The 17,980-nt window shown below is 45.0% G+C and overlaps 1 protein-coding gene across 1 annotated transcript in view; it reads right to left on the reverse strand.

Annotated features, from left to right (window-relative positions):
- Positions 1-17,980, reverse strand: part of UNC93A (unc-93 homolog A) — a 55,562-nt gene that overhangs the window by 17,086 nt on the left and 20,496 nt on the right. The window contains exons 3-5 of the mRNA XM_045011240.1: positions 8,415-8,564; positions 5,570-5,751; positions 2,370-2,599 (exon numbers count right to left, since the gene is read on the reverse strand). Of these exons, the coding sequence (XP_044867175.1) occupies positions 2,370-2,599; positions 5,570-5,751; positions 8,415-8,501 (499 nt within the window). The 5' untranslated portion in view covers positions 8,502-8,564. The remainder of the gene's footprint in view (positions 1-2,369; positions 2,600-5,569; positions 5,752-8,414; positions 8,565-17,980) is intronic.

A 17,980-nucleotide genomic window follows, 5' to 3' on the forward strand; every position in this document is an offset into this window, starting at 1 on the left:
CTGGCCGACATAGCAACAGTATGGACAGCGTGAAACTCGTGTTGCTTGGGGCTGCGGAGACTGTTTCACATCCCTGAGAGTCATAATTTATATTGGCGTAGGCAGTAGTGTAGACATGCCCTGAGGTTAAAAATTAACAAGGTGGATAAAGTGATCACCTTGCTGTGGCCAGTGACCTCATTTGCATAGCTTTGGACCAGTGGAACTTCAGGAAAACAATTGTATTCCAGAAGTGTGTTAAATAAACAAGGGTGAACTCTTCATTTTGTCCCAGAGTCTTTCTGTCATACTGGAAGCTTAAACAGAATGTAAATGGCCCCTGGGGAATAACCCTGGTATAAAGGGATTCTCCAGATGACAGAGACCTGCCTCAGCAGTTTTACATCACCGCCTGACACTGCACTCTGCCTATTCTCAGCTTCAGCAAAGGCCCCTGGAGAGCAAAGTATAATGTAGAGCAGTTCTGAGGCTCAGGAGTGAAAAATAAATCAAGAATGTGATTAAGTTTTCAACTATGTAAAGCAAAACCAGGTGCTTTTTCTTCTCACGTGCACTATCCTGGTGGTGACACAGGGCACTTAAGTAGTACAAGGCCTGGTTTCCAGCAGTGCTCTGGACCCACAGCTCTAATTGAGGTCAATAGGTGCTCAGCACCTCTGAAAATCAAGCCCAAAGTGGTGCTAGCAGGAAGGGGAGAGGAAAATGAATGTTGCATTTTATATGTGGCTATTGCCGTTACAATTTTATCTCCTGTGTCGTTCCCTCGTGATGCAGCCAAACAGCATGTCCTGCCAGCCCCTCGATATTTTGGGAGCATCTCATTCTTACAAGGTTTCCCATTAAAATCAGGGGTGTCCTGCCTTCATGGGGATGGCTAGCTATTGTGATGGGTTTGGCCCAGTTTATAAGAGTGTGTGTGGGAAGGAGGTCTGCATTTTGTAAAGGTTTTATTCCAAATGAGCATATTTTACTTTTTTTTTTCCATCTTGCTACAACAAAAACAAATGTTGGTGCTGAAAAGTACATGAGTACACCCTTGTTGGTAGTGTCCAAAGAGAGGCTAAGAACTGAACAAGCCGGAGACTGGAGTTTAGTCTCAGTTGTATAGAAGGTCCCTCCACTTCAAGGCTGAGGCTCATTGGTGAGGCAATGGGTGGGGGGGAGCTTATAGTAGCTCTGCCCATGTTGTCTCTGTTTAGATAAACAAAGCTTCAGACTTGAGAGCTGCTAAATTAGCCCCTTTCCCAAGTAGAGCATTCACTAAAATCCAAAGGAGCCAATCAACGAAATAAAAGCGGAGGCCCACAGAGATGGCCTCAGCATTTTAAGGGAGACGTGCAAACCTAAATGTAAGAGTGAGGGAACCTCCTCAAAGTGGATCTGCTGTATCTCCGTGAGCCACAATACAGTTCAATACTAGCGAGACTGCACCTGATTCTCCATTGCCTTGCACCTTGTGCTGCCAGTCACTATTCTGATATGGTGGTGTGTTACATCCACCTTGCTCAGGGGCAAAGGACTGGAGTAGAGATTCATACCCAGGGGACCAAATTCTCCACTCTGTCATACAAGTCTGATCCAGGGTAACTTCCCTGACTTCAAGAGCTGCGCTGGCATAAAACAGGTGCCACAGACTGGACAATATTTTTAGACTTACACTGTTAATAAACCCTGATGTGAGCTTCCTGAATATATAAGGTTAAACCCAATTTCTAGTTGAACTCTGAACTCTTGGAGACAAAAACCTCCTTTAAAAGAAGCAATTTTTCCTGCTTGATCCAGTGATGTCTGTAATTTCTTTCCACTGAATAATCTCCCATTTCCATTATATACCAACCTTTGAATGAAGCAGCAAGATTAATGTGATAATAATGCATTATAATACTTCCCATCTTCAAGATGTTGACCAAATACAACATTCTTGTTAACTCTTGTTATCCTCATTTAAAAAATGGGAAACTGAGGCAGAGAAGTTAAGTGACTTGTCCAAACTATATGGCAATTCACTGTCAGAGTGTGGATTAGAACACAGGAGTCCTGGCTCCCAGTCCCATGTTCTAGACAGCAGACAGTTCTGTTACTCTCTGGCACTTGGTTTAAGCACTAAATCTAAGTAACCTCAAAATCAGGTCAATTATCAGTGATTAAATTTGCATTTTTTTAAAATGTAAAACACATTTGACTTTTCCCCCCAAAACATCCATTAAATTGCTTCTGCAGTATTCTGCCTGACTTTTTTAACCAAGTTTTAAAAAAGTAAACTTTAAAGCAATAAATCTTTTCTTTAAGAAACCGGGCATGATGGAAGGGTGCAAGAAAGAAATATTATACTTTAGATCTTTAAATATACATATAGATATATATATTACCTGTGGTGGTAGTCTGGCCAAATATCAAAGATGAAATAAGATTTCCCCAGACTCCAGAAGACTGGAATATGAGAAAGAAGAGCCCAAAATACTGATTGATGACATCTCTTCCAATTTTCCCTGCCTTTTGGGCATACAAATTGCCAGCTATTGTGAGATAGGTGCATTTAGCAGACCAGAGAGGGGCTCCCCCAAGTCCTAGGATTATGGAGGTAGGGATTAGCGTGTACCTGCCAAAGAATACTTTATTTAGCATATATTTGATTTGTTTGTCCATCTATCTGCCCTCCAAGGCAGATCACTGAACACTGCATTCCATAAATAAAATACATAAGCCAAATTATTCCCAGAGCCTCAGATGCATAACAGACATCACAATACACCCAAACCATGGGCAGTGTGTGCATCCCCTGTTTGGGGAGGATAGTTCCCTGCCCTGCCTCAGGCCTCTCCTACTCTTCCACCCAGCTGGGCCACCAGCACAGACTTGAACCTTGTCTTATGCTTAGAGCAGCCCTGAACCCTAGCTAGCCTGCTACCCTGCCCCCACTAGCTTGCTGCTGCCCAGAGCAGCTTGGAGAAGCCCTGAGCCCCAGCCAGTCAGCTGGGGCTGAGCCCTGAGCCACCCAGAGAACCTCTGAGCTCCACCACACCCCGGCCCTGGGCCTGTGGCGGGAAGCATGAATGTAGGTTTGTGGAGGTTTAGCCTCCTCCATAACCCAAACATATTCAACTTTTTGTATAAATCAGTGGAGTTACTGCAGGGACAAATCTGCCCCAATCAATTTAAACTAGGAATGACTGAACATTGTGAAATCTGAGAATGATGCCATCTATATTTTGGGGTTGGAGGGACTTGTACAGTTCATACAAGTAGTCTTAGTTCATGAACCCTTTTGTTCTGTAATCTAAGGACTAGCTTGTGCCTACCCTGGATGGATGTAAAGTGGGCTGGAGGGGTACAAAACAAGTAGCCTTCCCCTCCAGCCTGACATCCCCTACCCAATGAAGAGTGGAACTGGGTTTGGCATGAAGGATACTACAGCTTGAAAAAGGGTCTAGCAGGGGCTGCCCAGTTCCACAATACCCCAGCCCTCCCACCCACCGAAGCATTGGATTAAAGCTGCAGTCCTGGCCTAAATATTTTTGAAAAAATTGTTAAAGGGAAAATCAACTTACAAGGAAACATTTTTGTTGCTAAAGGGAAGTCTGTGCTATGCATTTGGGGTAGAAGAAAAACCCCAAAAGTAAAGTGGCTCAAATGGATGGTCTGCATTCAGTTCTATTTTCAGTTAGAATTGTACAATCTCACTGTCTGCTCTTTTCTCATATTCTATTTGTTTTTAATCCTTTTTTCATTCTGGGCTGGACATATTCCTTTCTTCTCTGGGATAGTCTCTTGCAACCTCCCTTAGGAAGAACATGAACCAGTACAGTTCAGGGGCATGGTGTACTTTCTAACCCATAGTACTAAGGCAGGGTAGGAATGAGGCAAAACAAGGGTGTCCATCCTCAATTGAACCAAATGGTGATTTGTGCAGACAACTGAAATGTTAAAGCATAAAGTGGATGGAGTTGGGGCACTATTTCTTTTTCTGCAGATGGGTTAACAGTTTTGAGGACTCACCTTTGGGGAAATTCCTGGGGATTTTGTTAATGTAATGTCTCTTTTGTTTCTAAGATGGACTCTGGCGAAAATAAATACTGCATATCAGACCACTAGGTCAGTTGGTTTCTCCCCACATCTTTAGTGCTAGAAATATCCAAAATCCTGTCCTTAGAAGCCCCGTTTTCTGGCCTCAGCTTGGTTTAGTTGGCACAGAGCAGTGTTTACTGATGGAGGAGAACCTTAGGATCACCTAGGCTACAAGAGTGATGGACATACACAAGTACAGCTTAAATGGTATGTTGTAGGCTATCTATTTACTTTGCTATGGCTTTTCTTTTTACACTGGTCCAAAAAGCTGTATGTGGTTAGCTGTTTTGTTCTTATGAGAAGCTATTGACTGAAATATAGAAATGGACAAGAATAAAAAAAATGGATCTAGGGAAGTTTGGTTTGGATCTGAACTTCATGACTAGCTCTAAAATGAGCCAAACCCCAGATTTGAACATCCCCAAACTATGGGAAAGTTTGGATCCACATCCAAACTTTTCAGCTTCAGCCCATCTCTAAATGAACCATAGAAGACGATTGGTTGGACTAGTGTTCACCAATGCCTTGCCATTCCTACCTCTGCAGCGACAGGAAATTAATCATGTGGCATGTACCCACCTGAGCGTAAGGGATGTTTGCTGCTGACTGCTTCAAAATAAGGCAAATCTTCCCTACTCTACAGCCTTGCCTACAGGTTCAGGGGAGAAATTCTTTCCTGACCCCCATCAGTTAAACCTCTATATGTGAGCAAGAATCTCACCATTGTTAAACTTCTAATTCTGTTTATACCCCAAGATACCATTGGTGCCCAAGTACAGGCCCTAGGAGGCTGCAGGGCCCAGGACATAGGCCCTGATTTTCTAATCTGCTGGGGGCTGCTCGCCCTCGCTTCCTCCTAGGCCCCGCCCTCACTCTACCTCTTCCCCTAAGGCCACACCCTCACCCTACTTCTTCCCACCCCTGCTCTGCCCCTGCCCTGCCTCTTCCCTGCCCAGTTTTGCTCCCTCCCCCGAGCATGCTGTGCCCTTGCTCCTCTCCCTTCCCCCCCCCCCCAGCACCTCCTGACACCACGGAACATCTGATCCGCAGCAGGCGGTAGGTGCTGAGAGGGAGGGGGAGGTACTGATCGGCAGGGCCGGCCGGTGGGCAGGAGACGTTGGGGGGAGGGGAAGGTTCTGGTAGGGGGGCTCCTCCTCACCCCACTGCCTGACTGCTGCTCGCCTCCCCATTCGCCTCCTCACCCCACTCACCCGCCCGACCACCTCACCTCCCCACCTGCCCCCTCATGATTTTATCGAAGCGCAGGGCCCCCTAAAGTGTGGGGCCTGGGGTGGTCGCCTTGATTCACCCTACCCAATGGACGACTCTGCCCAAGTAGGTGTCCATTTGGTCGGTTCTGGCAGTTCCACTGGGGGCAGGAAATTCCAAACACTGATAACCCTCTGAGGAGGAAAAATTGCCGCTCTGCATATCTAGTCCAGATGTAATGAATGGGGTGTCACTAGTTAAACTCTGGCAGAACAGTATAAAAGGCCATTAGTACCAGCTGGCATAGAAGTTGCCCAAGGAGTATGCGATGTAGCAGCACATGGAGCCTGCAATGGTCCACTTGCAGCCCAGCTTCTTAATGAGGATTGGAGGGAGAAACATGGAAGATAGGATGAGAGCTGCATAGATAACACTTAGTGAGGCAACGCCAAGACCCTCTTCAGAGTGGAGACTGCTCTGTGGAGACAAAACCAAGTGGACCCAGAATTACCATGTGAGAAGGGGAGATATGGTAGCTGAAATATCAATGCTTCCAAAGCCACAAGGGTAAGGATGGAAAAGAGAGAGTGGGGAAGGGGATACCCAAAACTGGCTTTGGCCAGACATACGATGAAGCCAGACATTGGATCTGTATTTTAATATCCCCTACCCATCCAAGTTCCAAGATTTTGATTTAAGCCATCAAAGATAGGGACCACTTTCAAAATTTTGATCCAGATTCAGGTTTGGATTGTGAATTGTCTAAACATTTGGGATGCAGAGTGGAGTTCAGATCCAGGATTTTAGTTTGCAACCAACACATTTTATTTTTTAGCGCAATGAGACTTAAGGAAAATCTGTTTTCTTTCTCTCCCGCTTTCTTGTTTACTTTGAAAAGAAAATCTCTTGATTCATAATCCCTAGGGGATTTTTGCCAGAGGCAATGCCTTAGTACTTTAAGCACAAGGTTTGAAAACTGCTTAGTCCCAAAAGTTCAAATTCCAGCATGGTCTAGTTGGCCCTTCCTAGGTAGATCTGAGTTCCAGGCAGTTTACCCTGTGGAAGGTTATTTCAAAGGATACCTTAAAAACTGAAGTTGTGTGTGCCCATGTAAGCCCCAGGGCATTTTTTTGTAGACGCATGTGGTCACCAGGGTCCTTGGCCAAAATTGTCTCTTCCCTACCCATCATTATTATGACATGTTGCATGGTGGGTAACTGGTTGTCTGCTGCCCTTCACTCTAGAGATGGGTGCTTTTCAGTGGCTGGCTACAGCTCTTGGATGTGTATAGAGTAATTAGTAGAGTGCAAAAATGTGCTTCCTGTTTACTAGCTAAATACAGCACCTAAACCACTGGGGTTCTGGTTGATGACTAGGGCTCCTAGGTGCTACAGTCATATTAATAAATAAGAACCTTGGGTCAGATCATGCTCTCCACTTCCATGAGCACAAGGGGTTAAAATTAGAGCTGGTCAGAAATTGGAATTTCCATTCCATGGGAAATTCTGACATTTCACACACCCACACAAAAAAAGTTCCCAATCCGAATGAAAAGAATCAAAATTTTGAAGTTTCCCACAAAACAAAAATTCCAAAAAACTTTGATTTGGGAGCATCGAAATGTGTCATTTCAATAATGTAAAAATGTGTTGTTTCTACTTTCTTGTGTTGATTTGTTTTGACTTTTATATTTTTAATATTAAACTATAATACAAAGTTGAAATGAGAAAGTCAAAATGATTGGTTTCAGCTTTTTCCCACTGAAAAACTTTGTTGAAATCAACATTTTTCTGCAAAAAGTTTTGATTTAGATTAAACTGAATGTTGACATAAAAGTAGTGTGTTGCCATTGTTTTGACCTGTTCTAGTTAAGATCTTTCAGATCTTGGTGAGTGGGTGCAGAGTACCACATCCATGGCCTTGTCTCATCTTTCGTCTAGCCTATGGCTACACTTGCACTTCAAAGCGCTGCCGCGGCAGCGCTTTGAAGCGCTAAGTGTAGTCAAAGCGCCAGCGCTGGGAGAGAGCTCTCCCAGCGCTGTCCGTACTCCACCTCCCTGTGGGGAATAACGTACAGCGCTGGGAGCGCTGGGGCTTTGACTACACTGGCGCTTTGCAGCGCCGCAATTTGCAGCGCTGGAGAGGGTGTGTTTTCAGGCAGCTTCTCCACAAGTGTTCCCTGGGGAACTGCAGAGGTGGAGCTGAAGACCAGCTGCCCATAATCCCTGGATGGTTTTGAGAGCTGTTTGGAAATCCCAGTGGGAGTAATGCTGCCTGAAGCAATATTAGCTTCTGCCACTTCCCTTCCATGGCTGCCATTGTGCAGCTGTAAGGAACTCATTGTTCAATAGACATGCAAATTGGCTTGCAAATCAGAGGAGGATTCTTATTTTAAAATCCATATATAAAGTATTGCCAGCTCCAAGCATTTACATATTATTAGTCAGAACACAAAAAATCATGAGATTGGTTTAAACATCATGAGATGAAAAAGAAATTCTTTAAAGGTTCCTGCTAGGCTACAATGCAACCAGTTAACCAGGCTTCAAACGTATTAGACTGCATATTAACAGGACTTTCCAATCATGTTAAGTTTACATGATTGAAAAATGCACCCTTTTTCTTCATCAAGAGGGGGCCGCAGAAAGAAGAGAACCACATCCTGAATTACCAACATCCCTACTTGCAGCATTCTGGGTTTTTCGGGACAGCCTTTTATTCCGAAATTTGATTTGAGATCTGACAAGATCACAGTTTAAGACTGTATGGCAGGAAGGGTACATCCTGCTTTTGGCATTGCACAAGTCTGCAAACAAGATAGCATGTCACCTTTTCCTGGCCAACTTACATCTTAGGCATTTCTTTACAGATCTAGGCATTTCTAGAACTATTTCTGCTCCTAAAAATCCCCTCTGTTTCTGAGCCCTTCCATTGCATTACACAGATAAAATTCTTAACAGAGGCTCTGGAACTTGGGTAAAACGCATCATCTTTTGCCAGACTGATATCTCAACCACACCAGAAAAGCACATGTGTTCTTCAGAGATACCAAGAAAATATTATGTTTCACACCCCTTGACTGGACTGATAAAACTATAGGAACAGATATCATAGCAACTAATGAAACTAGCTACATTTACCTGCAGACTCTGCAGCCCTCCATAAGCAGTAAATAGAAGTAAAAATCCAAAAGAAATGACAAGAACATTCTTAAGATTCCTTTCCATGTTGGTTCATAGAAGATAAAGGCCTGTCAGTTAAAGGTGTTGATCCAAGTGGCCCAGCTGGTGCTTAGGGAGGAAAAAACAAGGTCTGCTTGTTGGTAAGGATCAATGTCTCACTGCATCTGTAGTAGAAAGAATTGTTAGCCAGTTATGTGTCAGCCAGTGAACTTTACTTTTTCTGATACTGAAAACTCCATATGAACCTGTTACTCATTCAGTTATTGTGAAGCAATAATAATTAGGACTTATCAGCTTGCATTACATCTCTGTACTTGATATCCAAGTTCACATATCACTTGTAAGAATGAGGCAAAATTTCATATTTCATCTGTATAGTATATGGCTTCTTTCTGTTCCTGGCACAGAAGAATGCAGATAGTTAAATGCATGGCTGCAATACAATTACAGCTAAACCTTAAAGGGCAAAGATTAAAAGGTTGCTTGAAAATCTATATCAGGTCTGTTCCTTAACTAAGGTTGCAAACCAGACAAACAAACCAGATGGCTTATGTGACTGGGTAATGTGAGACTGTTACTTAGAGGGTTTCACAATCTTTACAAACATATAGCACACAAAAACAAGTGTCTTGCCTGTTTGTCTAATGGAAGATATCCTACCCCCAGCAAAACCCAGTGGAATTTGGGAATACACAGCTGGGAATCATTCTTCGAGCTACTAGATGGCACAGTGTTGCTTCCCATACACACACACACAATCAAGACTAAAACAAAGAAAACAAGAAAAAGACTGAATATATTTTAGCATACCAAGAAGTAAAAGCTAGTTCCTGTTTTTGAGGAACGTCCAGTTTCTGATAATTTTAGTTCTTGTTTTATAATTCAAGTAAATGCGGAATAAAAATATTCTTCCAGTCCCAAGGAAGAGTGAAAAAGTTCTTAATATCCCTTTGAGAATAGCATATTTATAAATAAATGCAAGACTTTCTAAATAGACAGTGAAATACTGTCTCTTCATGTTAAGAACATGGCACACATACATAGAGTCTAATTTTCAGCTGAGCCTCAACCCAGCCTTTGATTTGGAGGTGCAAATATTGGCAGTTACATACCTAGCCTTCTCCTGTAGTGTTTGTAACCCAAACCAGTGCTGAACTGAACTAGTGCATAAGAACATAGATACTGACTTTAAACAAAAATGAAATGCTTCATTGCCCACTCTGATGCAAGAATAAACAGTGCACACATGCAACAGTGAGAGGCACGTTAAATTTTCAAAATCCTTTGTTTTGTAATACTTCACCATGTTGGTAGTCACTTGGATAGGGAAGCTTTTTTAAAATAGTTTTTAACATGCCACTCTTTTTTAAAGACACAATTGGAGAGATTGTCAGTTGAGAGCCAACACACAGTCTTTCCCGCCAGCAACACCTGTTCCTGAAAAGCATTTTTGGGCCCTTTGTTTTTTTGATTGATCCGAGAGACATTTTGGCCTGCTCGATGTCCCTGTCCAGACCTTTGGATTATCTGCCTTCTAATGAGTCTCTCCAAAGGAATGTGCAGACTCTTTACCAATGAAATCTGATAAGGTTGAGATACTCTTCATTTTGTACCAAGCTGTGAGCGTCTCCAGTGGGCCTGCTGTGTATCAACCTGACACCCCTTTCATTCCTTCTGTCAGTTTACCTAAGATTAAGTGAGTCTCAAGATCTGAGCCCAACGTGTGTTCAATCTCAGTTCTCAAGCAGGGGATCAACACACTCCTAGCTAAAAGCTCTCACATGGAGGGTATCACTGAAACTGGAGATGGAATGGACCAATTAAATTAATGACTCCATCCTACAGTCAGGAATGTCTGTTCTCTGAGATGACTATAACTGAGCCCAGGCTTCTATTAAATCACAACAGACCTTCTGGCTGACTTTTTTTTTTCAAGTGTTCACCCCTCCCTCTAGCCAGCCACCTTTTACTGGGGTATCTGTTCATTTTAGGCTTTCGTTGAACAAACCCAACAAAAACAGAAGAGCCAACCTAGACCCCTCTATCTCAGGCCACAGGCTGGCTGTTACTTTATTGCCTTTGATCTCTGGCTATGCCCACTAGCCAGTGGATGCAGCTGAGGGAGGGATGAATAGCATTTTGTGGCTCCCATATCCTGGGTCATAAGACCATAAGAACAGCCATACTGGGTCAGACCAATGGTCCAGCTATCTAGCCTGTTTTCCAACAGTGACCAATACCAGGCACTTCAGAGGGAATGAGCAGAACAGGCAGTCACTGAGTGATCCATCCCCTGTCATCCACTCCCTGCTTCTGGCACCAGCATAGTTTACAGCAGCCCAAGAGCTGCTTGAAACTATCCCTGGCTGCAGCTGGCCCCCACTTACTGAGAGTTGACGGAGCACACTGACATCTGGCCATGCTTTCCCCCCAGATTGTTCCCCACACTGGAATCAGGCTATGGGGGGAGAGGGGGAATGACAGAACGTAGCTATGCCAACTTTACACGCCAGCTGGAGACATCTGGCTGTTTTGCAGTCCCTTTCCACAGCTGGAGTGTCACACATGGACTAGAATGCGGGCCCAGGATTGTCTTTAACAGCAGCAATTTTAAAAAAAAAGAAACTTAAATAGCTCACTGTGTAGGGAGACCCCTTTCCCAGTTACTTGGGTTAGAGCCGCCCTTTCTTGTGGGCTGACTGTTCTCTGAGCTTCCCCCCCAGGCAAAGTCAGCAAGTTACATGCCCCAAATTGGCAAGTTAACAAGGCCCACTTATCTAGCAAACTCCCCTTGTATAACCCATGCTGGCCTCATTATATTAGAGGCAAGGATGCTGGGGTTTCTTTCCAGCGACCAAATTGGGGGTAGGGTGCTGTCAGATCAGAAAAGATTCTTCTCTGTGAAAGGCCAGAAACACCCCACACACTCATCCTCTCGGAATGTCACCTGTGATTCACTCTCTAAAGATTGCGGCAGTATTAGTGTCCTGAGAAAGGAAGTTAACCCTTCTCATGCTGCCTCCCAGGTCGGTGTTGTACATGGAAAACATAAGGCTGGAGCCTCAAGTGGTAATGGATGATCTGGAGATTAGACTCTGTCAGAATATGTAATCAACACAGGGCAGCATGGCCTGTAACCAAAATAAAAGGGTTCCCAAGCCAGTACTGTCTTAAAGCAACCACTCTCTCTACCTTAAACATCTGCCCCACTCCCCACCCCAATGGGAAGGAGTCTACATCGCCAGTATAATATATTGTGGTCTTCACCCTGAAATTTCTGGAATCATACAGCCCCCAATTCAATATCCAATTAATCTGCTCAGTAGAGTAAGCATCCAGTTAAAATCCAGGCTGTTTACAAAATATGTTCTTGTATCACTGTGAAAGCCTGGTCACATGGTTCTGTCTCACACACCTGCTGTGGTGCCTCACTGTTTTTTAAGCTCGGTCAAGTGTGGTGAAATATGGCAGGAATCCCATGCAATAGCCGGCCACCTCCAAGAAGGATCATACCTGCTTCTTGGTTTTAGGGAATGGGATTTTTGCAGGGTCTCCACTTTCTCTGTGGGTGGAGGTAGGGTAGGTTGAACCTGCCCATTTCCTAGCAGCTATGTAGCTTCTCCTTTCCCAAATTTGCAGGAGTTCAGGTGAGCACTGACTCCAGCCTCCCTCAAGGTCAGGTCCCTCCTCACTCAGATGTGACTGATAAGCAGGACTAAAGATGACCCATCATGCAGGTGTGCAGCTGCATATTGCTGGTGGCCATGGAGGATACAACCTATTAAATGCTGAGGGGTGGCTAAGTGGAATAACCCCAGTAGCAAAGGCTGTTTTCTCCTGGGAATCAATCAAGCTAGCTGACAGCTGCCAATCAGTGGAATAATTCTGTCAACAAAGTCAAGGGAGGACAAAGACACTCACAGAACCAGGAGCCACGCTGTGCCCAAAGCTCCCAGCAGTATTAGTTCCCTCCTACCTCCATCTAAATTTCTAAACACCTCCCTGGCCTCTACCCAACTTTCCATCCCTCTCTCCTCTACCCACAAGTCCAGTCTCTACTTCCTGTCCCTTCAAACACCATCCTTTCTCCTCTCCACAACCTACCCATAGCGATCCCACTTCTGTTCACTCTTCCAAGGTGTCTATAGCCCCTTTGCCACATCCAGTATCCCTCTACCCCTAGGTCTGTCTACATCTTATCCTGTGATGTCCCCCTCTCTATCTTCTTTCTATGACACCCACTTGCTTTTCATTCCCCCTCTTTGCCCCTTGATGTATCCTATCATCCCGCCTTGCTCTGCCTCTCCCCATTCCCATCTCTCCAGCCCCCCTTGTCTTCATCCTTCATCTCTCTGCTTTCTCCTCCCCAGCTCCTCTTCCCCAAGTCCCCAACCCAGTTTCTGCCTCTCAGGCTCCCCTCCTGCAAATCCCTTGGACATCCTGCCACGCTCCTCTTTCTTCATTCCTTGATGTTCCACCTTGCCCTCACTAAGGTCCCCCTCCGCCTTCCCTCTCACACTGTGCATGTCCACACCCCTCCACTCCCTTTACCTATCCCCGAAGGTGGGAAGAGGAGAAACTTCCCCTGCTCTGCACTCAGAGTGAGCTGGTGTTGGGAGAGGCACCTAGCTAGAAAGAGGGCAGAGTGGCTGCAGACAGGAGTCTCAGCTGTGGCTTCTTACCTGGACATCCATGGGGCTGTGTGGTCCTTACCTGCAGGAGGCTTCATCCTTCATCCTTGTCTTCATCCTTCATCTCTCTGCTTTCTCCTCCCCAGCTCCTCTTCCCCAAGTCCCCAACCCAGTTTCTGCCTCTCAGGCTCCCCTCCTGCAAATCCCTTGCACATCCTGCCACGCTCCTCTTTCTTCATTCCTTGATGTTCCACCTTGCCCTCACTAAGGTCCCCCTCCGCCTTCCCTCTCACACTGTGCATGTCCACACCCCTCCACTCCCTTTACCTATCCCCGAAGGTGGGAAGAGGAGAAACTTCCCCTGCTCTGCACTCAGAGTGAGCTGGTGTTGGGAGAGGCACCTAGCTAGAAAGAGGGCAGAGTGACTGCAGACAGGAGTCTCAGCTGTGGCTTCTTACCTGGACATCCATGGGGCTGTGTGGTCCTTACCTGCAGGAGGCTCACAGCATTTGCCACCTCTGCTGAGTCCAGTTGTTCAGTTAACCTGTGCTGGTCCTGTAGTAGAGGCTGGGACTGGCTTGGGGCAGGGTGGCTCTCACAAAGTAGGGCTCCTCCCCTGAATCCCACAGAGCCAGGACAAAGAAGTATTTCCTGCTTGCTCAGTCAGGGTGCCAGACTTAATCTTTGTGTCACAGATCCAGTAGGACATTAAACTCAGCTGGAAGCTCCCCAGACATGAAGTAGTCTGTTTCTCTAGTATGCGTATTGCATTCACTTCTCTACCTGCAGTAGCTCTCCTCTGCTAAGCCTTCAGCCCATCCATGTCTTATCTTCTAAAACTATCCTGCCTCTGAGCAGTTCACATCTGCATTACCTCTGCTCTTTTGTGTGGCTCAGAACAACTTTATTAATGCCCATTTTACTGGCTTTTGCTTGGCTGCATACAAGGTGACTCTGACTCAGCAGGACCAAGCTCTGCTAAGAAAAAGCACATGCCGCTGTTGTGATATGGACCGTTTCTAATGAAAGGAGCAGGCAGTTCCTGTTCGTGAACAACAGAGGCTTGTACCATGGCTGCTCTGCAAAACTCAGTTGCCACTTGTTGGCAGCTCAGGAAATTCACTCAACTGCTTGTTAACATCTCATATGATCATGCCTCAAAATTACTGGGGTACTCATGACTCACTCTCCTCTTCGATCCCTCTAGTGGCATCCTGTCATCTTCGCTTTGAAGTTTAATTTTCTTCTCTTATCTGCAGGGCCACGCACGACTCCACCATGCCTACATCTCTGCCATCATTTCTTACTCCTCCTCCCCTCTCTGTGATAATGAAACCAGCCTCACCACTCCTCCTGCACTCATCTCTAAGCCCCCTTCCATGCTGTCCCTAAGCTTGCAACATCTTGCCTGTTCCAACTGGACAGGAAGTATGGTCCAGCAGTTAATGTCCTAGTTTAGCATCTCTGAGTTCAATTCACTACCACATCACAGAATTCCAGTGCACCTGTGGGCAAGCCGTTTTCCCTATCCGTGACTGAGTTCCCTATCTGTAAAATGGGAATAATAGAATTTCTCTACTTCACAGGGATCAAAAATTGTGAGGCACTCAGACACAACAGTGATGGAGGAATCATATAAATGCCATAGATAGTTTGCCAGGCACATACCCATGTCAGCAATGCCCATTACCAAACTAACACAAAAGATGCTATAACACATAGATTCTCAAACTGGGTTTTGTGATCCCCAGAAGAGCCACAAACAGGCTTCAAGGGGTCACAACTCTCCCCACACCTGTTTTTATGGCTAAATAGGAGAGGGGGGAGCCTGAAACATTTTTTAATTAGGATCATGGGATGGAAAAAGTCGAGAATCACTGTTGTAATGTACAGAAACCTCTCGGCCTCCCAGTGTTCTTGGTGATGAGTGCCTGTTAAGAGCTTGAGGTTCTAATTCTCCAGTGCCTTGTCCCTAGTGTGGTCATTTACACCAGTGCAAAGGGAGTGCTATTCGGGAAGCATTTCATACCCGCTTTGATGGGTGCAAATGACTATGCAAAGTGGGAGGCAGTAGAGACTCCAAGCCTAGTTTATTCTCTGTAGCAGTTGCTCATGTGAGCAGGCCCACTGAGGTTTTGTCCTTCCAGATCCACGAATATGATACAGTTTTGCGGTGACCTAGAATCCTACTTTCGCCGTCTCCGACTCAAAGAATACTTCCAACACACCTCTGAACTACATACTAACCCACAGAATCCTTCCTACCACCGCTATAATAAAAAGGATTCTGCATGGACTCCTCCAGAGGGTCGAAACAACAGACTAGACTTCTACATAGATTGCTTCCGTCACCGTGCACGGGCTGAAATTGTGGAAAAGCAACATCACTTGCCCCATAACCTAAGCCGGGCTGAACACAATGCCATCAACAGCCTCAAGAACAACTCTGACATCATAATCAAACAGGCTGACAAAGGAGGTGCTGTCGTCATCATGAATAGGTCGGAATATGAACAAGAGGCTGCCAGGCAACTCTCTAACTCCAACATTCTACAAGCCATTACCCTCTGATCCCACTGATGATTACCAAAAGAAACTACACCATCTGCTCAAAAAACTCCCTGAGAAAGCACAGGAACAGATCTATACAGACACATGCCTGGAACCCAAGATCCATAAACCTGGAAATCCTGGACGCCCCATCATCTCAAGCATTGGTACTTTAACAGCAGGATTGTCTGGCTATGTGGACTCTCTCCTCAGGCCCTATGCCACCAGCACTCCCAGCTATCTTCGAGACACCACTGACTTCCTGAGGAAACTACAATCCATCAGTGATCTTCCAGAAAACACCATTCTGGCCACTATGGATGTGGAAGCCCTCTACACTAACATTCCACACAAAGATGGACTACAAGCCATCAGGAACAGTATCCCCGATAATATCACGGCTAACCTGGTGGCTGAACTTTGTGACTTTGTCCTCACCCACAACTATTTCACATTTGGGGACAATATATATCTTCAAGTCAGTGGCACTGCTATGGGTACCCACGCATGGCCCCTCAGTATGCCAACATCTTTATGGCTGACTTAGAACAACGCTTCCTTAACTCTCGTTCCCTAACACCCCTACTCTACTTGCGCTACAGTGATGACATCTTCATCATCTGGACTCATGGAAAAGAAGCCCTCGAGGAATTCCACCGAGATTTTAACAATTTCCATCCACCATCAACCTCAGCCTAGACCAATCCACACAAGCGGTCCCATTTCCTAGACACTACTGTGCTAATAAACGATGGTCACAATAAATACCACCCTATAACCGGAAACCCACTGACCGCTATACTTACTTACATGCCTCCAGCTTCCATCCCGGACACACACACACGATCCATTGTCTACAGCCAAGCTCTAAGATACAACCGTATTTGCTCCAATCCCTCGGACAGAGATAAACACCTACAAGATCTCTATCAAGCATTCTTAAACCTACAATACCCACCTGCTGAAGTGAAAAAAACAGATTGACAGAGCCAGAAGAGTACCCAGAAGCCACCTACTACAGGACAGGCCTAAAAAAGAAAATAACAGAACACCACTAGCCATCACCTACAGCCCCAACTAAAACCTCTCCAGCGCATCATCAAAGATTTACAACCTATCCTTAAAGATGATCCCTCACTCTCACAGATCTTGGGAGACAGGCCAGTCCTCGCTTATAGACAGCCTCCCAACCTGAAGCAAATACTCACCAGCAACCGCACACCATACAACATAAACACTAACCCAGGAACCTATCCTTGCAATAAAGCCCAATGCCAGCTCTGTCCACATATCCATTCAAGTGACACCATCACAGGACCTAATCACATCAGACACACCATCAGGGGCTCGTATACCTGCACATCTACCAACGTGATATATGCCATCATGTGCCAGCAATGCCCCTCTGCCATGTACATTGGCCAAACCGACAGTCCTCTACGCAAAAGAATAAATGGACACAAATCTGACATCAGGAATCATAACATTCAAAAACCAGTGGGAGAACACTTCAACCTTTCTAACCACTCAGTGACAGACTTGAAGGTGGCAATTTTGCAACAAAAAAACTTCAAAAACAGACTCCAAAGAGAGACTGCTGAACTTGAATTAATATGCAAACTAGATACAATTAACTGTGGTTTAAACAAAGACTGGGAATGGTTGGGTCATTACACCAATTGAATCTATTTCCCTATGTTAAGTTCTCCTCACACCTTCTATGGGCCATCTTAATTATCACTTCAAAAAGTTTTTTTTCCTCCTGCTAACGATAGTTCATCTCAATTGATTAGACTCTGCCTGTTGGTATGCATACTTCCACCTTTTCATGTTCTCTGTATGTATAAATATCTCCTGTCTGTGTGTTCCATTCTATGCATCCGAAGAAGTGAGCTTTAGCTCACGAAAGCTCATGCTAAAATAAATTTGTTAGTCTTTAAGGTGCCACAAGTACTCCTGTTTTTTTACTGAATGTGAGAGAGGGTTGCAGAATCAGACTCTTAGAATGCAAACTAGTGAAACAAAAATAGGAAAAAAAATGTGATATATGCCTGAGGTGCAATGAAAAGGCTCCTGTAGGGTAAATTGTACATTGCAGAAAAAAAGAGTTATGATTAGAGCTAGTCAAAAAATGTTTCATTTTTGTTTTTTCCCCCCATGGAAGAGTTCAACAAAATCATTATACCCACCTTGCAGAGGTGTAAATGACTGTAAGGTGCAAAGCACCTAGTGGTGGCTGGCCTTACATATGCTGCATAATGGGAGGAAGCTCCTTGCTCATCCCCACGCACACATGCTATGTTCACAAGCTAGTCAGACTCTAGCCCTTAGCCATTTGTTCAA

The sequence above is a fragment of the Mauremys mutica genome, chromosome 3 (genome assembly GCF_020497125.1).
Source record: "Mauremys mutica isolate MM-2020 ecotype Southern chromosome 3, ASM2049712v1, whole genome shotgun sequence".
NCBI classification, from domain to species: domain Eukaryota; kingdom Metazoa; phylum Chordata; order Testudines; family Geoemydidae; genus Mauremys; species Mauremys mutica.